The following is a 25,141-nucleotide window of genomic DNA, read 5'->3' on the forward strand; positions in this document are numbered from 1 at the left end:
TTTGTACCTTCGTCTATGGTTATTTCATTGAATTCACGATGATAACCATAATTATCAAAGTTAGCAGGGGCGTTCCTAAGGTGTGCTACCAGATTCATCGGTCACCTTCACGAACCAGCACCTAACCCTTTCTATTTTTCTCTATAAATATCTATGTATTCTTTAAAATAACTAGAAAGGTAGACCGCGCATTCACGCGGGCATGCGTCGTACACTATGTTTGAGATACTTAACAAAGCAAAATTTTAAATGGAGAACATCTGCCATGATTTTTTTTATAAATTGTTTTTATCGGCATTAATTTCTTTTATAATTTTGTAGCCTATTAGTTTTATATTATATTTTTTTATGTAATATCTATAAGCAATTATTTATAATATTTTTTATCATTTGAAAATAAGGTAGACATTTTTTAAGAAAACATGTCAACAAAAGTAAAAGTAAGGCTTTTTTAATTGCATATTTATTATTATAGTTCATTAAAGGATGAATTGGGTAGGACATGAAGCTCCACTAAATGTATGGGTTTATATAGTCTCATATGATTGATATTGTTTAAGAGGTGATCCATCTATGAACATTTCATGTTGGGTGGGTGAGAGGCTCCATGCAACCTAACATGAATACGGTAATGACGAAATATAATTACACAATAATATTTTAGAAAATGTATATATGCTTAGTTTATATATAAGATTAGTAAAATGGCTATTACTAATAGTTCACCGGTTTAAAAGGCACAGGAGTATTCTAAAAATCTAGCTTAAAAATAAATTATGGTTGTTTTAATATCCAATGTTATTGCGAAGTGAGCACAGCTCAACTGGTTAGGTTTCTTATAGATGAACTTACCCATCTGGTTCAAGTCCTAGACTTGACCCAGGTGTACGCATTTATAGCTAATTATTATTTTAGTGGTAGGTGGCGTACCTGTCGACAGTGAAACGCCCGTGGCGACTTCGTCGATCTCAAAATTTGTCGGCTTAGTCTTTTGAAGGTACTCAAAGGGGTAGGGTGTACACGTGCTGTATTTCTAAAAAGATATTATGTATTATTGATTGTTTATGTTTTAAGTTAATAGCTAAAAAATAGGGAGGAGATGGCAAAATTTATTATCTTTCTTAAAAATGTATGGATTAATGAACAATAGCTAGTCCGCAGAATATATATATGATCCAAAGTAATGATTTTTTTTAATAATATGGTTAACTTGGTTCTTTAATTTAAATTTTATAGTAAATAATCTAATTTATCTCCTACATACGCTACATTCTATCTTATTGGTTGAGCTTATGCAGCGCATGCAAAACGATGTAGGTTATCAATGCAAGATTAATGAAGTATTAAATATTATAAACATGAAAAAAAATATATATTTTAAAAAAAATGTATATAGAGTATTTGCAAAACACGCATAGTTTTGTAGTTCGGAGACCGTGCTCAAGATAAATGATGGAGAGCCAATCTGATAAGCATCTCAAAACTTAACCTTAAATTTATTAGTTATGTACTCCCTCCATTCCAAAATAGGTATAACCACTCTTAACCAAAAGACCAATAAACAATTATTATCATCTCTTTGTTTAAATCAATCCAACTAGTACAATACATGCACCCAATAGAATTAAACATCTTGTGAGTGCATGATTTAAAACATAATAATTTATAATAATTTAGGAGAGAAAAGATGCTAATTAATTGCCATGCATGTATGCACGTCTTATATTATGAAACACCTTTAAAAGTAGTTGTGTCCTATATTTTGAAACGGTGGGAGTACTTTTATATCAAAAGCGTCGATTGAGTCATTAACGGCTAAAATCCTGCCTGTGTTTAGTGAGAAAAACATGTGACATATTTTTAGGCAATACATTTTTTCATTTGTGTTTCTGACAACATGTCCCGATTAATATTTTAATTACTCATTATTTCATCTTGAACTATCAAGGTAGGCACATTGATGCAAATAAAATCTATCTATATTCAAAAAATATTATATTATAGATCTATTTTTGGGTGTGCAAGTTTTGGGAAGTAATATATTTTTCTTATATTACCACCCTCACTAAATATTTGATGGGGATCATCATAAAGAAAATAAAAAAAATCCAGAGGAAGTATAATAGAAGATCCAGTTTAAATAGTGTTGTTTTCTTTTAGTAGTTTCACTAAATATTTAACGTTGGCCGTCATAAAAGACACAGGAAGTGAAAATCCAGTTTAAAAAGTATTTTTTTTCTAAGTAGTACGCAGCATGTATGTATGTATGTATGCAGTACGTTTTTTTTGCTGTACATAATTTCTTCTTTTCTCGGTTGTGGTTGTTAGCTCGTACGTACATGCCTTGTTGACTTTTTCCGGTCAATTTTTTTAAGGCAAGTATTATACGGTAAATTAGAAGGGATAGATTACTATTTATAACATATCTAATCTAATGGTGTAAACTAATGAGTCCACCAATTTAAAAGAAAATCAAGGGCTAGATTCATTTTCTTTTCTCAAAATTTCTATGATTTTCTCTATTTTTTTATTAGAGTACCATGTGGCAGCTTAAAAACGTTTTTAAAATGAAAATTATCAATCAATTAAAATGAAACATTAAATTACAGGCTATTGATACGAAGTAGAATCAAGAGAGAGAGAGAGAGGAGGGGATATATGCCTGTACGTACAGGGACACACATATGGCATGGTTACTTATGGGACAATGGTGCAGGTGGAAGGATTTGTGTAGATTGATCTAACGGATGAAAATAGTGGGTCCACCAATTTAAGTGAAAATGAAGGGATAGATATTTTGCTTTTTTCTTAGAATATCTCTATTTTGTTAAAGCGCCACGTGGTGGCTTGAGAGCGCTTGTAGGAAGTTTAATGGACTTTTAGTATATAATAATAGATAGATAGATTGGGTTTTGTTTAGTTCAATTTTGTCAAGTATCATTCACCTTGTCTCTAGTCCTCACTCGATTAGTCGACTACTATATAGATTCAGAGACTCCAATAGTTGGTGTGTTGATTGCTGAGTCAATTAGATGTACCTCTTCAATCACAACTATTCCTTTGTGCTTAATTATCTATTCGCAATATTTAGATTACATTTTATCTTGTTCTTGCAGGGTTCTCGTTTGTATTGCAGGAATCATCAACCACGCGTCACGGTTGGTACGACATCATTTGTGAAGTAGCAATTGCACGGTGTCCTGGACTTATTCTGGTTGGTAGCCATGTCGTAAATGTTGCACTCAATCAAAGCGAGAGTTATCCACTCAACAGAAGATCGGGCCACGAGCGAGAGAGTCATTAGACTATTTGGCCTCATTTGCTATTGATATTGGTTAATGGTTAATTATGCAGTCTTATGGCTTATCCCCACCCAATATCCCCAACCTCAAATACTGACTTCGCCACTGAAGACGGCGTTAGTTTTATGTTCGTCACATTCAAAAAAATATATAATTATTTACTTCATCTTAGAACATTTTCTTTTATGTCAAGAAAAAGACAACAAACAGATGTTGGTCACGTTTAGTGGTTTAAAAAGTTGGGCAACATATTGATATATCCGTTGATTAAATAGATGATCCTATTTAGTCATCGGTAACAGTCATCGGTTCAGAGCAGAGTGTACAGACGCTGAGTGAGCATAAGCTCAAGTAGATGAAAACAGCATTCACATTCTAGAACTCTATGTTCATTATTACAATCACTCACGGAAGTAGCATAGAAATTACAATTTGTTCCATGAATAATGTACATTTTGGGCTTTAATTAATTGTTTTGATTTAGAACAACAAAAGTGATAAGTAATTAAAACCGAAGGACAACATCGAACTTCTAGGAAACCAACTCTTTCAGTCGTTTCTCAATATCAGAGAGGAGAGGCCTGGCGGTCTTCTCCATTCCACGGTCGGTTCTAGTGAAAAGCACGCAGCTTTCAAGGTTAGCCATGGTTTTTGTGGCCTTGGTCAGTGACTTCATGAATTCCTTCTTCTGATCACTGGTGCAGCGGTTGCGGCGCATAATTGGTTCAACAATCTGGCCGCAGAGCTTGACGATCCTCAGAGAGACAGGCGTCGCCTGATGTTGACAGTTCTCGTCTATGATAGACTTGAGCAACTCCACAAACGCACCTCCATCACCAGACGTTCTCTCTAGTTCGATCAGTTTGTCATGCATCACCAAGGTCAGGGATAGCAACGCTTCTTGCAGTTCCTTCATGTCGGCTTCTTCATCCTCGTTTTCTTGATCGGATGCCATGTCATGGGCCCTCTGGCCTTTCTGCTTTGATGCCTTTCCATGCGCCTGCTGGCCACGTTGCATCTCTTCATCGTCTACCTGCGAACGAATTTCCCGGTTCTCTTCATTGGCTCCCCGTGCAGAAGTTGCTCTTGCAGATGCTTCTGTTCCATGTGTTTTCTGTATTTCATCGAGGACCTGCAACGGTGATGCAACCTTTTGTTTTAGAAACAATGGTGATGCATTAGGTAAAACCACTGGACACTAAGACAGGAGTGTTTCTTGAAATGTGAGACATCGAGAAACAGAGTTAGGTTTTGTCGCACCTTTTGGAGGAAAGTTTGATCGATGTGTTCCTTACAGTGGGTGCAAAGATTCTCCAAGATCTCGGCTGATATTGTCCTGTGTCTGGTGTTGTACTTCGCATCAAGCATTCCAACGAGACGATCAACGATGTCAGTACACTCCCTCACGATGAACATAGAGATAACTTCACTCTTTGATGATAGGGTTGACAGTGTTTCCCCAGCTGTAGCTTTGATGGGATTAGTTGCAGCAGGAGGAGGTGGTGGTACTTGTACTTCATCTTCCCCTCCATCAGCGGGGAGGAAGCTCTGCAGTTGCTTCCTAATGAGATTTTCTTTGGTTTCCTCGGTGATGTCGAGAGAAGAATCCAGAACAAGCTGAGTGAAGATCTCCATGGTTTGCACCTGCTGCTCTTCTCCTCCCAGATTAAGAATGCTTTGCAGGTTGGTGACCGCCTGTTTATTGGAGGAGATCTCGTGGCGCAGCCTTGTGCCAGGAGCGGCATGGGTTATGAGGTGGTGCACCACCTTGAGCGAGCTGTTTGCTATGTCAGCCCACGGCTCGCTCTTGTCGACGTCTTGGATGAGCGTGGCGGAGTAGAGCGGCATGGTGATCTTTTCGAGGAGGCCCGGAGCGGCACAGATGTCCGTGCAGTTGTGTGGGTCGCAGGCGAGCCCCTCGAGAATCCTGAGGCCCTGCAGGATCAGCTCGTTGCAGCTTACTTCTTCTTCCCGTTCCCTGCCATCGTTGTCGTTCTGCCTCATGCCATCACCTGGATCACCAATGGTTTCTGGCTTCTTCCTCTCACGCCGCTTCTTCTTCTCCTTTTCTGCTTTTCTACGAGCCCATTCCCGATCTCTTCTTTCAGATGGTAAGAGCTGATCATCATCACGCAGATTATTGTTCCAGAGTGGCTGGACCTGGACTGTTGTTTCGAGCAATGATGACACGGACTGAATTGCTCCAGGGAAGTGCTTGAGCTGGATGCCGCCGGCGAGATGCGCCACAATCCTCGTGGCGAGCACTCTCATCTCTATGTTGTTGTTGTTGCCATCTGATTCTGACTCTGATCCTGTTTGTGTGCTCCCTAGCTTATCGACAAGACTCTGTATCTTGGTCTTGGAGCGAAGAATAATGCTACTCGCATCTTCCCCATCCTTCATGAGCCTGTCTAGCATCCTTGCTCCCCATAGGCATTCTTCCTGCGACTCAGACTCCAGCAGCCCTGCTGCGTAGCTGAGAAAAGTCCTTTTCTCAGCAAGCGGAGCAGGGTCCCTTGCACATTTCTTCCGGGTGAACTGAAGGTATTTTCTAACTGACTTCACGTGCCACTCTTCTGGGAACATGCATTGCTCGGAGAAACTAACGGAGAGGGTAATCTCGCACATGACAAGCCATATCAAGAAACAGTAGAGCACACACTGGCACAGAACCAGGACGTAGAAGAAGTCCAGCCCTGGTGTCAGGTTCGCTAAGCTGCTCGCTTCTCCAATAAAAATGGATGTGGATGAGGATTTGTCCCTATGGCCCTGGTAATCACGGTGCCTCAGGCGCCATGACGAGAGGCCGATGCACACGATAGGACCATAAAGGTTGAATAAGAGCAGGATATTGAATATCAGAAGGACCGGGTTCGCTAGTACTGCAGTAAATGCATGAGCAATCGCCCCCTCCCCAACATGAATGTATGAGGGCGACAATGGCAACGTCAACAAGTCGGAGGCCGTAACCAGTACCATATTTCTTATGTTCCAGATACTGACTGTCAGCATGTCTTGCGACTGCAACTCGTTGAAGATGCTGCGGGATGCACAAACAAAGTAATGTTAGTGATATGTACGTCCCGGAGAAAGTCACATAGACGATTGCATCGCACACTGTATTCGTAAATCTAGTATGCACATACGCCTGCATCCTTCTGTAAAGCTACGAATATTAGGTACCTCTCGTTACATTTTTCAGTATCATGTGACTTTTACATATGATATTATACGGTTACATTTTTTGAACTTAATTATAATCTTATACTTTAGATTAACTATGGAGAATTATTCTAAACTCTCAACGGTACCTCTCGTTGTTTTCATGTCACTCAAATAATTATGAGAACTTTTGAAACAATTCAGCAAGATAGAATAACAAACTAACCAAGATAAATACCTGTGTGTTGAGAGAAATTATGTTGCTTGAAATGTATTCTATGGGTGTCCTAATCGCCATACGCGAGATGAACAAATCTTGCACAGCGAGCCTCCTCCTATTTACTCCCAAACGAGCGCACACGGGTAGAGTGGAGCGGGCGATGGCACTCCCACGAACCCCCTCCTCCCTCCAGCGAATTGGCCCGGTGGAGAAGAGGGGACGCAGTCGAGCGACGGCGATGTCCCTCCAGCGAGCTCCCTCGGCCTCTACCCACCCTCCCCCTCCACCGTGCCACTGCCTTGCCTCGCCGACACCAAAAGGCGTCAACATGCTGATGTGGCCCCACCCATTCAGCCTCCTCCCCTCTCCTTCGCCTCGCTTTGCCTCCGCCGCCACCACCGCCTCTCCGCCCGCCCTTGTCTGTTACCTACCGCTGGTTCGCCGTCTCCTACGTCATTCCCCTAATCCCGATCACCCACTTCCCCTTCCTCTACCTCCACCCTTCCCTCACCCCACCCAAAACCCTAATCCTAGCTTGTTGCCATGTGGTTGAAAACCACACATGACTTCTCTCCCTAGCACGCGCTAATTAGCGTTCTACTCCCTTTGTTCTCCTATATATGACGTTGGTTACAAAATACAAGAAAACCCCACAAAAATCGCTCCTTGGCCTATTCGATGGCCGACGCCAATTTTCAGTTGCTGCCACCCCACAACACTCTGTACTGGCTGAGCCACTGCAATTTTGCACTTCCCTTCCAGATCGGCCACTTGATAACAGCCACTTTGCCCTCTTTGTTTTGAGTTATCTTGATTGTATTTTAGAAGATCATCAAAATCTCCACCTAGATTATGAATGTTATAAAATTAAAGTGTGTTTGATTGCTAATTTTGATGAACAATTGGCATCTAAGATTATTGGTTTTGATATTTGGAGATTATTGGCGAAGTGGTTTTGGAGATAATTAGAATTTTCAGGTGATGAACAGGGACATGTCTGACGGTTGAGATTAGACCGGCTGGGTAAGGCCAATCAGACAGGAGCAATACGGGCGGTCAGACCAGCCATCCCACGGTCTGACCGGCCAACGCTGTGTCGATTTCGGTTTAGGAATGATTCTTTGGATATTAGTGGATAATTCTTGTTTATGACTTCTAGATGGATGATATACGTATGTAATACTGTTGTTTGCTAACAATGAGCCAGGTTAGTGCGAACTTGTGCTCGGATATGATTTCTTGGTTGATCCATGAGTTGGTGGTTCTTAATGCCTCGGGAGAGCATTACAGGTGATGGATCGGGAGTCAGCTTGGGAGAAGATATAATGTCCGAACAATCAGGATATCATGTTGGATGCTTAGGTTAAAGATCAATGCACATGATTGGTGAAGATTTCATATAGCATACGATGGAGATAATGTGCGCCCATAGGATGCGGGGTCAAATTCGGAGGGAGTTCAAATTTGGTACTATTAGAGTTTGTAAAGGTTATTTCTTGTACCTGAAGGTTCCCTAGGGGATTAGGACTTTTTGTGCAAGGTTAGTTTGTTGCTTTAGGCTTCCTTTCTCGGGTATAAATAGAGAGGGAGTGTGTGGCCTCCTGGTATCGATTTTTGAGAGAGTTGAGTTTAGAGAAAAGTTAGGGTTTCGAGTTTAGTCGAGATTTTTGTGAGGAGTGTTGTTGTTGCGCTTTGTAAACACAGAGAGAGGTATTAAAGTTCCAATCTACTTTGAGAGATCATTGATTTTTGTTTGCTCAAGATCGGCGGTCCAACCGGCGGGACACCGGCGGTCAGACCGACGGCATCGGCGTGGTCAGACCAGCAGGAACACGGCGGTCAGACCGGCGGCGGCAACAGGCGAAAGTGACGCATCGGGCGGTCAGACCGGAGCAAATCCATCGGTCAGACTGGAGGTCATCGAGTGGTCAGACAGCCACATATACTCTAGTCAGACTGATCTACATCGGATTTGAGGGTAACTTTTAGTTCCGCTAAAAGTTTTGGTTTTGGGTACTCCAACCATTCACCCCTCTCACTGGTTGGCTTAGCTCTTACCGTTCGATTCTACAAATGTTTCAACCCAAATTTCAAAGCATTCTATTGAATCTTAAAAAAATAACTTTCAAATCAAAATTTCAAAATTTTAATCTTCCATTCCGAACTTTGAAACTTTTAAGTTGAATTTAAAATAATCTAATCTCAAAATTCAAAACATTGAACTCAAATTTTAAAAATCTTTCAATTCAGATTTAAAAAAACTTCCAACTCAAAATTCAAAACTTTTTACTCGGATTTATAGAACTTTCAACTCAAAATTTCAAATACTTTCAACTATGAATTTTAAATCGTCAGCTTTTTAAAAAAACTTTTGAACTACATTCTTTATGTGTTCCATTTTAAATGAATAATACTAAATACGTATTATCAATAGCACGTACTAATAGTCATAGTAGGGTATACTTCGGAGTAGTGGCGGACACGGTTGCATTACTTATCAGGATGACAGAGTGAGAGATGGGGACGGCCGTGTATTTTCTTGGTTGCGGTTGTATTTCTCTTCTCAATGAAATGAGGTAAAACTTCTGCCTATGTTCAAAATTAAGTACTTTTACAATACATTTACTACCAATATAATAATGGCAATTTAGGATATTTATAAAATTATATATTTGGCGGCGTCACGCGCGTGGAGTACTCGTTGTGGCTACCGGTGCTTCCCCATGATGATGACTGACTAGGAATGAGTAATACTCCAGCCGTTTCATATTATAACTCGTTTGACTTCTTCATAGTCAATTTGTTTTTTATGTTTGACAAAATTTATAGAAATTTATAGTATTTTCAATACCAAACAAACATATTATCAAAATATATTCAATGTTAGATTTAATGAAACTAATTTGATATTTTAGATGTTACTAAATTGTTCTATAAATTTGGTCAAACTTAACAAAGTTTAATTAGAAAAAAAAAGTTAAACGACTTATGACTTGAAAAAGAAGTAGTTTGGATTGCTGAGGGAAAACGTAGTCTTGCGTCATTGTTTCAATATATATGCTATGAGTTTACTGAATTGCCACCACAAAATAGTATAGAAAGACAATTAGCCCTTTTAATGTAATCTATTTAAGTAAAAGAACAAATCAATCTAAATCTTTCAGTTACTTATACTAACAGTACTCCTTATAAGTTCTCCAAAAAAAGTGTGCTACGCTGTCAGTTGTGCCCTTGTTTTCCATATAAACATTTTTTAGACAACATATAATCTTTTAAGAGAGAAGGAAAAGCATCGACAATACTGCAGAATCCCGATGATAATCAAACTGGCTTAACAGTGGGGTAGGTATATTTTTAGAGTAATTTTACTGTTTTTAAGGTACCTAAACTTTACACTGGTACTTCCAGATATATGTACCTCTTAAATATGGTGAAATTATCCGTACTTCTTTTTGAAAGGAAAATTATCCTAGTGGCAAGAGCGCTGAGAAGATGGAAAATTAATTCACAAACCTGGTTGCCTCTACAACAGTAATTGCTGTCAAGCACGCGAAATCCTTCCTTTGCAGCGAGCTGACGTAGCCACCCAGGAGGACTACCGTCGACCACGTGAATGCAAGGTACGCCATGAACGTGAATGCCATTCTGATGTACACCTGCACGGCGAGGTTACGATTGATACTCACTTCCAGCTCGGCGCGCTTCTCCCGTCGTCGGTCGGACTCCGACTCGGACTCGCCGCCGGCGTCCATCATACCCTCCACCAGCTGTGCTTCAATTCGCTTCAATAATGGGGGGAAGCCGCAGCAGGCCAGCACGTACATAAGCTACATATAATAGCTAGCTAGGGTAGTAGGGTGTAAATATAATGGTACTGGGAGAGGCGGCGACGCTAGCAATTAAAATTCTTCCTGATTATCTCAGGTTTATATTAGCAGCTAGTTGTTGGTACTGGCCACTTGGCTATGTAGTCCATGGAATCATCGTTAATAAATTAGCCCCACCAGTATATCAAAGTACGTGCAAATCGTAACTATTAAAACTCAATATGCAAATGCGTCACATCATCACCTGCTAGCAAATATTATCTATAGTATTTTAAATCACATGCAAGTGTGCAGTATCATTACCCACTAGCAATTATTATCTCGAGTATTTTAAATATGACGTATAGTTTACAATTTTATCTTATCTTTATAATTCAATATGCAAACAGTATCAAATTATTATATCCACAATATTTTTACATTATTTAGACATATATATCTACCTTTTATAATGTATAACATGTATTCATCCACATATATCTCGTAGCAAACGGCGGGTTATATATCAACCGGTAATAATAAACTGGAAGTCTAGAACTATCACGAAAGGTCACGGACGATCCTACTCGTCATATAGAATTAGGGAAGAACGATGGCTGGGCGATCCAGCCAAATTAATAAGCCAGCGGGGTCAACACTTATTTTTGCATATAAATACGTGAACTAGCTTCCGTTTCAAAATTACCATTTTTTTATACACGAATTTGCATATAAAGCAGTCAAGTTTTGTAATATAAAGTGAATTTATTTTAGCATGGAAAAGTACTAAACAATATTTTATAGTCTTATATAATGTGACAAACTTTCTATTTGTCACGGGTCAACGGGTTCTGCAGGGCGGATTCAGAATACTACCACCGGGGTCAAGATACTACCAACGTATGGTTGACCCCGCCAGCAGCACCAATGGTTTAATGCACCCCACTCCCTTTAAACTATACTCCCTCCGTACTCACAAATAAAGTCGTTTTGGACAGCGACACGGTCTTCAAAACACAACTTTGACTTTTTTCATAAAAATATTTATTGAAAAGTGATATATGTATACTTTTATGAAAGTATTTTTCAAAAAAAAATCTATTCATATAATTTTTACATTTTCAAACTCAACAACTTGACAGTTATTCATGATTTATATTCCCAAGGTTTGACCTAAACATTGTCCTAAACGACTTCCTTTATAAGTATGGAGAGAGTATTCAGTTCGGTCGAAAATATATAGTAACAAGCACAACATGAGATATTTTTAGTAGGTTGAATTTAGACAAAGAGCATGTCCAAATTTATCATACTAGAAAATGGAGGAAATTCCTTATATGCCATTAGGAAATTGTCTCAGTGACTCAGTCCCTTATATGCCACTGAAAAAAGCTGTATTCCTTATATGCCGCTGAGTTCAACTTTTTATCCCCTTCATGCCACTACCGTGAGCTAGCTGTTAGTTTGCTGTTAATTAGAGTAATAAAAGACTATTTTGCCCTTCAATTCTCTCATGCGTTCTTTCGTTTCCTCTCTGGGTTATTTCTGCCTTGATGGGCATCCATTTTACCTGTGGTCTCTGTATGACTCGGCCACAATATGTTAAGCAACAATAAATGTTAAGCTATATTACTGCTCCTGTACGAGAATAAAAAAGATTAGTTTTCAACTACTTGCATCCGATTTGTAGCCAACTGCCCAGCTCATCGTTGCTTTCTTGCTGCCGTTCATTTGATGGAAGCTTGCTGGAAAAGGCTGAAGAAGGGTAGGGTTACTTGGATAAAAATTTGACCAGCCAATGGATGGCTTCTCCAACAGAGCTCACGGCAGTGGCACAAGAGGGATGGAAAAACTTTTTAGATGGCATATAAGGAACTTAATGTTCTCCAGTGGCATATAAGGAACCAAGTGAATTTTCAGTGGCATACAGGGAATTCTCTCTAGAAAATGGCTATTGTCTATATTCATCGTTGCTTAGAGAGAGAATTTAACTTCCATCTCTTCGCCCAGGTAAATAAAATAAATTAAGATGCGGGTGTGCCGGTGTACTAAGTACACACAAATAAAATAGACAAAGGAAAATACATTTTATTATAATTCTCAAAGAATTACAAAAATACAATATCCTTGGTCGAATGCGCTCCATAGCCTATAGGCAAAGTGGATCCGACTTGACGATTGTGTTCTCCTAGTTCTCGGGGCTTCGGAAGACACCCGGTTAATTACTCTTGCGGGTTAAACCCGTGAGACACCTCCGATTAAGCTATGCTGGTCGTCGTTGTCGGTCTTCCCTTCATGTTCTCCCATGCATGATTGTGATGGTGGTGATGGTGTAGATGTGTGTGGACGTTGGCATAGGTCCACGGCCTCATCAGTCCATGCACCGGTGTTGGTGACGTGACCTTGATGTAGACTCCACCTACCCTGTCGTCCAACCTCGTCGGTCTTGAATGGCGTGTTGTGAATGCGGTTTGTTAATTATAGACATACAAGGATTCGTGCTCAGCTTGACCGCCTTAGCGCCTTGATTGTAACTTGGGAAGAAATTGACGTGGATGGGATGATAACTGGAAGGAGCAGTGGACAATTAAAGTTCACATATATTTGTATAGCCTTTGTGAGTGCAACAAGCACCAGATCAAGCATGTGCACATCTCAAAAGATATGCAAATATTAACCACATGCATATGTACATGTATATTCATGCGCACTCCTGTATGTGTACAGAGGCAGGATGCAACATATACATCACATTCAGCATTCATGTGATGGTGTTGGTGTCGGTAGTGGTGCCAAGCTCGAGTATGTCGATAGTGTCGCCGAGCTCGAGTATGTCCGTGGCAGCCATGAAGAGGTCATCAATGAGAGCACGAATGACATCAGTGGTGGCGTTGAGCTTGAGAGTATGCCGACGGTGGTCACGAAGAAGTCATCGGTATGTGTATGGATATCGCTAGGAACAACAGAGACACCGGTGGAGATGCCAAACTTGTGGTCACTGGCGGTTGGGGTAGCATCGCCCTTCTAGTCTCCACGGCACTGGCCGACCACTGTCACGGTACAGGAGTCAGCCTTCTGATCACTGCAGCTCACACTTAGTATCGAGTGTTCCAGGAACTGAGTGGCCCTCTTGTATATGCGGCAACAATCGAAGTCAAACCCAAATTATGTTGCGCCGCCTCCGATCGTAGTGGCTTAACTCAGGAGTGCGCCAACGGTGGCCACGAAGAAGTCATCATGTGTATGGGCGCTGTGGAGTGACAAAGATACTGGTGGGGATGCTGAGCTCGTTATCACTACACAGAGTGGTGAGGATTCATGTGAGGATGACGCCAGTGGCGGCGACGAGTCGGAGGACTTCGCCGGCAGCAATCGAGCAGTGGACGGTGGTGCACATACATACATACATACATACATACATACATACACATACATACATACATACATACATACATACATACATACATACATATATATAGATATATATATAGAGAGAGAGAGAGTGTGTGTGTGTGATCGTGGCAACAGCGTGTGACGGGATGGCATGGACAGCGATCGATCTCTGGTATAGACAGCTAGCATCTCGCGACACAAAGTGGCTGCTCGGTGCAGTACCTAGGCAGTTGTTCCAGCGACTTTGGCGTGCTCCAGCAAGGCGACATGACAATGGCCTCCTCCGGCGGAACGAGCACTGTTTGGCAGCGCCTCGTCATCTATGGATGCAGGTAGCTCGACGGCATTCCGAACAACTCTAACTAAATGGTTCATGACACGGCCAGAGTTGATGACGCCTTACGGACACCAAGTAGTGGCGCTCCGGTCGGCGTTCTCTTCGAGCGGCAAGCCGATGAGTGTGAAGAAGATAATAGCGTCGACGAGAGCAAATGGATGTCAGTAGTGTCGTGTAGAAGAGGCCACGACCGGCAAGGCGATGACGTCCAAACATCTCGATGACCTCGCAGCGCTAGTTAGAAGCGCCGCGGTGGCTCGAAGCATCTCAATGGAGACTTGCGGACGACGCCAATAACGTTACAATGATCATCGGAGATAGCCCTGAGGATGGCGTGAGGATGACAATGGCAAAAGCGACGAACTTGATGAATCTTGACAATGTCAGCCATAGCTTTGGCATGGGAAGGCGCCAGCTATCGAGGGGAGAAACACCATCGTGGGCATGAAGATGGCGCCGACGGTGAAGAGAGACTTGGAGTCATCATCAGTGGAGGTGATAGTGACGAACTTGCAGCCATCCAAGCTCCACAGCGGACACAACGACGACCATGACGATCATCACGACGACCATGACGACCAACGCCGCCACCCTTCTCCTCCTCCTCGCCGCCACCGCGGCGCTCCTCTACCACATCCACAAGTGTGATTTATTAATATGAAATATATCACTCACAAATATGCAAGTTAAAATTTAACTTATACAAGTTGTAACAAAAATAATAAATATAGCTGTGAATGTAGATAACTATTTTCAGTTTATCTTGTTCTTTTTATTTCAACTTGTAAAAGTTGAATTTGATCTTGTAGGATGCAAATCCATATCTGTTAGTGTACTTATAGTTTTTCCCATGGAATAAAATATGTTACAGCTACACTCAGTTATAGTGTACTTATACTACAGTGCACTAAAATTAGAATTTAGAACCGTTCTTTTTTTAATTTACCACTTTTGACATTTTTTTTAATTTCATTTCAAATGGGTTATATCCATTGCATGCAAGATTCTAAGCTATAAATATTTTGAAAGATGGAGTTACGTGGCTTAACGAGAGATCAATTATCCAAGGTTAAATATACTTTTAACAATTATCGAAAGATAAGGTAGTTCCTTTTAGCAATAGATCAATTATGGACACAGCTACACCAAAAGTGCTAGCTGAATAGTGCTAAATAGAGACGCCCTTCTTTCCAAAAAAAAAAAAAAGCTAGTAGTACACCCAATATCTATGTATTTTTTTCTTCTTAGAGAAGTTTCTCTTAAATTACTCATCTGATTTATAATCCGATTACACCGTTGTGTTCGTAACAATTAAATCTTTACAACAAGATCTCACATGATTATATTTTGATGAAAAATCACAAATTAACTTTTATGATATGTCTAAATTACTTCTAGATTTCACTAAGTTACTTCTTAGACATATAAAAGTAAATTCAGTAAAGCTTAAAAGTAATTTACAATTATAGAAGTAGCTTATAACAAAAAGAAAGTAACTTTAATTTAGAACTATATCTAGATTCATTAACATCTATATGAATGTGGGCAATGCTAAAATGACTTACATTATGAAACGGGGGAGTAACTCTCTGTAGTAGAAATAATTATATTGTGAGTGAGCTGAAATAAGAAACAATGTAGAGTAAATTCACAAGTAAAGTGTAGAGAAGATTTATAAAGTCCACAAAATATAGAATTAACTAAAAACAATAATAAAAATAATCAACTTAGAGCATTATGAATGTATATAAGTAATTTAGTCAAATCTAAAAGTAACTTAAATATATGATAAAAGTAACTTACGTATATAATAAAAGTAATTTATAAATACAAATATTTTTTCATCGTAATATAATCATGTAAGATCTTGTTGTAAAGATTTAATTGCAACGAATGTAATGGTGTAATCAGATTGTAGATCGGATAAGTAATTTGAGAGAAAATTCTATAAAAAGAAAAAAATAGACATGCATTGTGTGCACTAGTAACAACTGGACCTTTTCTCACGTAGCTGTACTAGCAGCACAGGACCTTCTCTCACGTATTAGTAGCACTCGACCTTCTCTCACGAATAAGTACATCACTCTTTAACACTAAATCGAGAGCGCTCTCGGTTTATATTTTGCGATCAATTATCCAAGGTTACAAACAAATGGAATGACATGGCTTAACGAGAGGAGATTAATAACATTAATCACACTTTGATAAACTTTATAGATATATACTCCCTCCATTCCTAAATATTTAACGCCGTTGAATTTTATAAATATGTTCAACCATTCATCTTATTTAAAAAAATTTAAGTAATTATTAATTATTTTCCTATCATTTGATTCATTGTTAAATATACATTTATGTATACATATAGTTTTACGTATCTCACAAAAGTTTTTTAATAAGACGAATGGTCAAACATGTTTAAAAAAGTCAACGGCGTCAAATATTTAGGGACGGAGGGAGTAGATATTTAGGGACGGAGGGAGTAGGATTCAGAGTAAGTACTCCCTCCGTTTCTAAATATTTGACGCCGTTGACTTTTTAAAACATGTTTAACCATTTGTCTTATTAAAAAAAGTAATTATTAATTCTTTTCCTATCATTTGATTTATTGTTAAATATATTTTCATGTATACATATAGTTTTACATATTTCATAATTTTTTTTAATAAGACGAACAGTCAAACATATGCTAAAAAGTCAACAGTATCAAACATTTAGAAAATAGAGGGAATATAATAGAAGGCTATAAGAAGGCTAAATACTGAGATGGATGAGAGAGGAGAGGAGAGAGAGGGGAAGCGGGTGGTAAGCTCACAGCCGGTTTAGACATAGTAACCAACAAAATATGTGAGAGAGGCTGGTGGACCATATATTTATAGTTAAAAACTAACCACTATATGAGTTGGCTGAGAGATAAACTGTAAAGATATATAGTAAGGAGCTGGCTGTATTATTAATCTTACTCTCATCCATTCACTGCCATCTCTCTCACTCTTGCTCACCTCATCTCCTCTCCCCTCTACTGAAAACAAGCCAGGACTTACTCCCACAAAGACGGAGGTCCCAGCCATATTCGTTGAGACAAGTCTAAAAACGATTCATATTAGGGAAAAAGGAAGCATAAATTATTTTGAACCTAGCATAAATTTGGCCAAATTCTTGTTAATTTGGAACATATTTTATTCCATTGTTGGGTCAATGACATGTCCGGCGAATACGACCGCACGTGACATCTGCTCCACTATGAAGTAGGCGAACGGATGGTCGGCGACGAAGTCCACCGGCGGCGGAGGCGGCGGCGGCTTCACCATCGAACATCCGATCATCACGTCCACCATGGTGGCGGCCGATGCTTCGCTTCCTTCCTCGTTCACCTCGATCACCGCCCTGTGGAGCACGTCGCTCACGAACAGCGGCATGCCGGAGCCGTCGTCCTCCGCCATGGCCGACAGGTCGGCTAGCTTCGAGCTGAACGGCAGCCGGAGCCCCTGCCGCTCGACGATGCCGGCGACGCTGCCGGCGAAGGACACCTTGAACTTGGGCACCCTGAAGTCGCCGACTGGCACCGATTGGGACGGCACGTGCTCGTGCAGGAACCCCGGCCGCGACGCGATCCTCTCCACGAGCCCGCGGAGCCCGTCGCGCGCGTCGGGGAGGAAGACGACCATGGAGTACCGCGAGTAGTCGCCGCCGCCGTCGCCGTGGCCGTCGTCGTCGTCGGAGTAGCTGTACCTGCGCGGCGCCGCTCTGTACATGAGCTCGAGCACCTTGAACCCGTCGTGCGCGGCGACGCGCTGGTAGGAGCGGCTCGACATGAAGGGCACGTCGTCGACGACGCCGCCGTCGGTCGAGGCGGTAGAACGGCTTCCTCTTCGTGTTCTTCCCCTTGAAGGGACGCTCCCAGCTTCCCTTGAAGTAGATGGCGTTGCCGATCACGGCGGCGGTCGAGGCGCCGACGGACCCCGGCGGCAGGACGGCGTCGATGAGGCCCCTCGTCACCTGCCGCGTCCACTCGTTGATCTGCTCCCTTGCTTCCTCTGTCTTCAAGAAACCAAATCAAGAACAGTGTTAGAATCTTGTTGGTTCCGAATCGAAAAATCTCGAAGAATTTGTCGTGATGCATCGCCATGAACGGCACAGATCACCTAACCTTGTTCTTGAAGTCGACGGTGGTGGCCTCGGCCTTGAACTTGCCAACGACGGCGTCGCGGTAGGCGGGCTCGAGCGGCCGCGCGGCGTCGCACCAGACGCCGCAGGCGAAGGCGACGCGCGGCCCGCCGGAGGCGGACCTGTCGGCGAGCGCGGTGGTCGCCATGTAGGACACGAACGCCGCGAGATCGTCGAGCGACGCCGCGCCGAGCACGCCGAGGAGCTCGTCCAGGGTCCCGCCGCCCGCGCCGGCGGCGAGGAGGGAGAGCGCCGCGTGGATGGACAGCGGCGAGAAGACGAGGTTGCGGTCGAGGTTCGCGGCGGCGAGCTGCTCGGCGAGGCGGACGGCGAGCGCCGCCTGGCCGCCGGAGACGGCGCGGTGGCGTTGCAGAGCCTCGAAGAAATCCATACGGGCACGACCGATCTGTCTCGTCGGGAAAAAGAGGAAGAAAGTTTTTTTTGGCCGAAAGATCTAAATCGTTCAGTTCCACGTATCTTTCGGTTTTATATATATAAGAGCGTAGAAATCTCCGAACCATATGTGTACTATATTCTTGGTATTTAGAAACTTTCTTTGGAAACATATACGAATAAAATTGGGGGCCAGTACGTATATGTTCCCAATAAAGTTCCTAAATACCAAGAATGTTTACAATATTGTTTATAAACTTTCTTTGGAAACATATACTAGTCCACAATATTTAATTGGAAGCTACTTAAAATAAAGAGTAAATTATATTGGTGGTACAATTTAGTATATAAACTTGTAAAATGCTCGTTTCAGTACACAAATTTGTCTAGTTCGTGCAAACGAGGACCCAAATAACTTGGCAATGTTAATTTATGAAGTTAATGTTGATTAGGATGTGACGTGCATACATGTAGTGAGTATGCATAAGACATGCAATATTTATAAATTTCGTCTTAACTTTATCCTTCATCATGAAAATGATAAATTTCATATGTTTCTGACCCTTATATCAGTGCTGAGTTTTTTTTAATCTTTCTGATTTTTATTAAATAGGTATGTCTAATGGTAATCTTCTTAGATATACGTTACATAGTGTCCTAATCCACCCTTAAATCAATAAGATTAGCCATGTAATGTCTTTTTCACCTTTCTCCGCACGCACCTGCACCAAAATGACTCAAAGTCAAAGGGAAAATGACTCAAAGTCAAAGGGAATTAAGTTAGAGTATCATCATCCAACAAAGGAATCGTAGACCAAAAGCATTCTGGATTTAACTCAGATCATCGATCTCTCTAATTCCCTATGACCGGCTTCATTAACCGCTCGAGATGCCTTTTCTTGGAACCTGGCCCCCAGCACTTTTAAATAATTCTTCACAGAAATAGTAGGGCATTAATCCTCAAACGAAAACTGAATGATGGGAAAATCATGATTCTCTGAGTGGCTGGCTCAAAATGATATGGTGTTTAGAGACAAGATCTTATCAACCCTCCTAACTATCGTTTTTCATTCTATGTTCTACCTATGACAGTGGAGTATGCTGGAGAAGAAGAAAGAAGAAGGCATGGTGGATTCTGGCGGCTACCAAGACGCAGATGTACACCAACAAGAACTGGTGTTGGATGATTGGTGACATGGCTTACTTGAAAATGCAACCTTATCGGCATAATACCTTGGGTTTGCATCGTTCCTTGAAGTTGCATTCCATGTATTATGGGCCCTTTCAAGTGTTGGAACGATTAGGATCAGTAGCTCATAAACTCTTGCTGCCGGAGAGTTGCCACATGCATCATGTCTTCCATGTGAGTCAGTCGAAAAAACACATTGGGCCTCAAGCAGTGGTCGAAGCTAGATTCAATTTTAGAATGCCAGCTCATTCCTCGCAACAATGAGCATGTAGTTCAATGAAAAATTCATTGGGCTAACTTGCCAGAAGCAACATCAACGAGGGAGGATGCAGCCGCCTTCATTTCTAAGGTGAGGAATTTCCTCTCTTTTCCCCATGAGGGCACGAGTCTTTAGGGGGGAGTGTATTGATAGACTCTGAAGATTGGGGAGAATGAAATGGTGATGGGAAGAAATGGACTGCTAGGATGAAGTCACACCGGTTCGCCGGAGTCGTTATGAAGATCGTGAGGCTAGGAAACGCCATTACCATCTACATCACTCTGTGTTTTGTCATCATGTGGACATCAGGCATTTGTCTTTTAGCTCAGGCGAACTCCTTATAAGCCTATTACGAGCCAATTAGATCAGTATCAAACTTTTGTACCCTCAATTTACTTTCCCCATTGTCTTGCGGCTACCAATTTACTTGTTTGTTTTTTTCAATGCAATTCCAATCTTTTCCTCCTAATTAGATAGCCATTTAGCCCCCAATTCTCTAAAATTGCTCTGTTTTTCTTTGAATTTGTGATAGAGGCCTCACAGCGACGAGGGATAGCGCTGCATGGATGGTCAGCGGCGAGAAGACCAGGTTGCGGTCGGGGTTTGCCGCCATGAGCGGCTCGGCGAGGCGGACGGCAAGCGCCCGCTTGACCGCCGGCGATGGCCCAGCGACGTTGCCGCGCTTCGTAATCCATTGGAGAAGCGGTTGTTCGGTCTAATCGTCGAGTTTGATCTGTTGAAAACAGAGGAAAACCGATCTATACCCCAGGCCCAACGGCCTCGACCCAAAGCCCCACAGATGGGCTGTCTGCTACGTCGTAGAAAACACACTTCCAAACATGCGTATAGATCTGTAAAATTTTACAACCAAAATATATATTTTTTAAAAATACTTTGTTAAAATAATAGAAAAATAAAAATAATCTATCGGTGACAGGAATAGAAGCAGCAGTAGCTCGATCGAGCATCGTGCCACTCCTGGTTGCAACCCTTCAGGGTTATAACCTTATATTTTTTACCTGTTCAATCTAGAGAACTTCACACCTCTCTTGCCACTCGTTAAAAAAAAAAAAGCTAGCGCTCCATAGGTCGCCTGAGTACGGGAGCTACGATCGCGTGCTACGTACCGAGTGAATCAACGGCCTCATATCCGGTGAGGGAGGCCGGCAGATGGAGGCCTCCACTCCCACGGTCCCACCCAGTGTCAACACGTAAGCCTAGCAGAGGTCCTCGTCATCACGCGGACATGGAAGCAGTGCGCGTGGGAGGAAGATGGAGATGCGCGGGCGGCAACAGCTAGCGCTTCTATTTGGCTGACATACAAACAATAAGAGATATTCTGTGGAGGGATTAAAATAGTTTTTCTATGGTAGGTAACAGGTTAGGTCAGCTCGTTGAGCTTGTTATCTTACCGAGTATGTCCGGCTCGGCTCGTCAATCTTAACAAATTTAAAGCCTAGCTCGTAAACATATTAATTTATACCATCGTTATAATTTTAAATTTGCTATTTTATCATGTATAAACATAATATTAGTAAATTTAACTAATATCACTAAAACAAACTACTGGAGTAGCAGTTAAGAAGCCCCAAGTAAATGATAATAATGTATCTTGTACCAATGAGCTAAGGACATCTACAATGTGTCATAAGAATTGAGTCATAAAACATTATGACTAGCCATATACTACCTTCGTCCCATAAAAAACCAATCTAGTACCGGATGTGACATATCCTAATACTACGAATCTAGATATATTTATGTCCAGATTCATCGTACTAGAATATGTCACATCCGGTCCTAGATTTGTTTTTTAGGGACGGAGGGAGTATATTGTGGGCACTAGTCATAAGACATTAAATGCCAAAAATAGCCATAAGCTTATGGTTCAATTTTAAGAAATAAAATAATGAGATAAAGCACACATGCATGCACACTAAAGAGGATGAAAAAAGATTATGGTATGCTGAGACCTATCTTAAAGTAGAATTTGTTTACATAAATGTAGGACCCATTTTAACATTTATTCTTGCCTTAAACATTATGGCTATGGGCATAGGGTATGGTGGGACCTACAATATTTCCACCAAGAACTTAGGCTTACAAGTTAAAACCCTTACAATTTGCTCAACTCAGTAAGACTAGTTCGAGCCGATTCAAACCGAGCTCGCTACGAGCCGATCCGAGCCAGGAGCTTCGAGCTTTTCATCCACCTTCAAATTCTACTCTTATAAACTTGTCAAACTCACCGCGAAATTGTTTTAATCACTCGGGTGGATGTCCACCCATTTACTGTATGTCATCTAAACGGTTATGAAAAAAATTAAAAATAATTGACAAGATGGATCAATATGTAATATATAACTCCACAAACACGCAAAGGTAAAATTTATCTTCTACAAATTATACCAAAAATAATAAACAAAATGCTAATTACTATACTTATATTTACAGTTAAATTTATTATTTTTGTTACTATTTGTAGAAGTTGAATTTGAACTTGTATGTTTGTGGAGTGATGAATGCATATCAATCTATCTTGTCAATTGTTTTAAAATTTTTTTCATAATCATTTAGTTGACATGCAATAAACGGATAAACATCAACTCGAGCGATTATAATCATCCCCAAAACTCACCAGTCCCCTCGAATATACTGGCTATCTTACGTGATTTAATTTGCAACTTCTTTCATGTCATTGCAACGAAGGATCGACGATCTGTCCCGCGAACACGACGGCAAGAGAGACGCCTCGTCCAGTATGAAGTACGCGAACGGATGGTCGGCGAGGAAGCTCACCAGCGTCCATGGCCGTCTCGCTGGGGCGCACCCAGTTGACACCGCACCAAAGGTGGCGGGTGCAGCTTCGGTTCCTTCCTCGTTCACCTCGATCACCGCCTTGTGGACGACGCCGCTCACGAACAACGGCGGCTTGCAGTCGCCGCCGGAGACGACGTCGTCCGGTCCACCATGCCGGACAGGTCGGCGAGCCCCGGGATGAACGGCAGCCGGAGCCCCACCTGCTCGAGGACGCCGCCGACGCTGCGGGCGCAGCACAACCTGAACCTGGGCACGCGGAGCTCGCCGACCGGCACCGGCTCGCCGGACGGCAGGTGCTCGTGCAGGAACCCCGGCCGCGACGCGATCCTGCCGACGAGGCCGCGCAGGCCGTCGCGCGCGTCGGGGAGGAAGATGGCCATGGCGTACCGCGAGACATGGCGGCCGAGGTAGTCCCGCTTGTAGTTGAGCTTGAACACCTTGAACCCGTCGTGCATGGCGACGAACTGGTGGGAGTCGGAGGACGGGTCCGGCGACATGTAGGGCACGCGGTGGATGGCGCCGCCGTCGAGGCGGTAGAACGGCCTCCTCTTCGTGTCCCTCTCCATGAAGGGGCGATCCCAGCTGCCCTTGAAGTAGATGGCGCTGCCGAGCACGACGGCGGTCGCCGCGCCGACGAAGCCCGGCGGCAGGACGAAGCCGATGAGGCCCTGCGTCACCTGCCGCGTCCACTCGTTGATCTGCCTCCTCGCTTCCTCCGCCTTGTTCCTGAAGTCGACGGTGGCGGCCTCGGCATTGTACGTGCCGACGACGGCGTCGCGGTAGGCCGGCCTGAGCGGCCGCGCGGCGTCGCACCAGACGCCGCACGCGAACGCGAACGCGGCGCGCCGCCCGCCCGACGCCGGGTTGTCGCCGTCCCCGGCCAGCGCGGTGGTCGCCATGTGGGAGGCGAACGCCGCGAGGTCGTCGGGCGACGGCGCGCCGAGCACACCGAGGAGCTCGCCCAGGGTGTCACCGCCCGCGCCGTCGGCGACGAGGGAGAGCGCCGCGTGGATAGACAGCGGCGAGAAGACCAGGTTGCGGTCGGGGTCCGCCGCCGCGAGCAGCTCGGCGAGGCGGACGGCGAGCGTCACCTGGCCGCCGGCGACGACCCGGCGACGTCGTTGCAGCGCTATGTTGTCCATGTACGAAACTGTCGTCGTAATAAAGAAGGAAAAGGATTTAATTCCCCGATTTATGAGGAGCGCGGATCAACTGCACTGATATGGATTCGAGTTCGAGAACAATCACAAAATCAGCATATAATAGTAGTACTCCATATGGCAGGCTTATATATAGGTATAGCCTACTACTCCCTCCATCCCATAATAACAATATAATGGATTTTAGAAATATGTAACGCTTCCTAACTACGAATTTGGACAGAGAGCCTGTCCAGATTTACTGTATTAGGAGGTGTCATATCCCTCTAAAATCTCTTATATTATGATACGAATGGAGTGGTACGTAGGGAAAATTGGATAGTTTTCATAATTTGTTTTACAAGAATGGGCAAATATAAAGAAGCAGCCCAAAAATTGGAGAATGCTTATCATCCGACGTCAGGGGAAGGAAAAAAAAATCGGACACCCAAACCAACGATGTAGTAACTTAGGATTGGGAGTAATACGCATGACAAGTGCATGCAGCCAATGGAATGTGCATGTAAATCGTATGAAATTCAAAATTTAAATATTCTTTCTCTTAAACTATTCCTTTGAATTATAAAATAATTATACCGTTTAATTTACTACAATTAACTCTTTATAACTAGATCTCACGTGACTATATTTCGTTAATTTTTTTCACATAATATTATTCCAATGCTTCAATAATTATTTACTGATGATATACTAATTCATTTCTGATGTTGCACGTGGTCTTTTTATATGTTTCAGTAAATATATTTTTTATGTTTCAAAAATTGCAACTTGACTTTTCAATAGTGATATAAAATTTCAACAAAATAAAGTATTTGCAAATATGTTGTATTATATTTTTTTTATGTTTCTCTAGTTGTAATGTTTCATGCAATGGTGGTTATTGTTACAGTCAGTAATTTTTATATAGTTATTGTTGCACGTGATCTTTTATAT

General features: G+C 42.2%; 1 protein-coding gene and 2 pseudogenes across 1 annotated transcript; all 3 read right to left on the reverse strand.

Annotated features, from left to right (window-relative positions):
• Positions 1-3,834: 3,834 nt before the first annotated feature.
• LOC127755006 (uncharacterized) lies at positions 3,835-10,436 on the reverse strand. Its single transcript, XM_052280632.1, has 3 exons — positions 10,198-10,436; positions 4,563-6,342; positions 3,835-4,434 (listed from the first exon to the last, which is right to left on the reverse strand). The coding sequence occupies exons 1-3, from the start codon at positions 10,434-10,436 to the stop codon at positions 3,835-3,837; spliced, it is 2,619 nt and encodes an 872-aa protein (XP_052136592.1).
• Positions 10,437-17,399: 6,963 nt separating this feature from the next.
• On the reverse strand, positions 17,400-18,535 carry LOC127755008 (putative serpin-Z8; annotated as a pseudogene).
• A 4,388-nt stretch (positions 18,536-22,923) lies between these two features.
• On the reverse strand, positions 22,924-24,190 carry LOC127754717 (putative serpin-Z8; annotated as a pseudogene).
• Positions 24,191-25,141: the final 951 nt, after the last annotated feature.

This window comes from Oryza glaberrima, chromosome 11, assembly GCF_000147395.1.
Source record: "Oryza glaberrima chromosome 11, OglaRS2, whole genome shotgun sequence".
In the NCBI taxonomy this organism is placed as follows: Eukaryota; Viridiplantae; Streptophyta; class Magnoliopsida; order Poales; family Poaceae; genus Oryza; species Oryza glaberrima.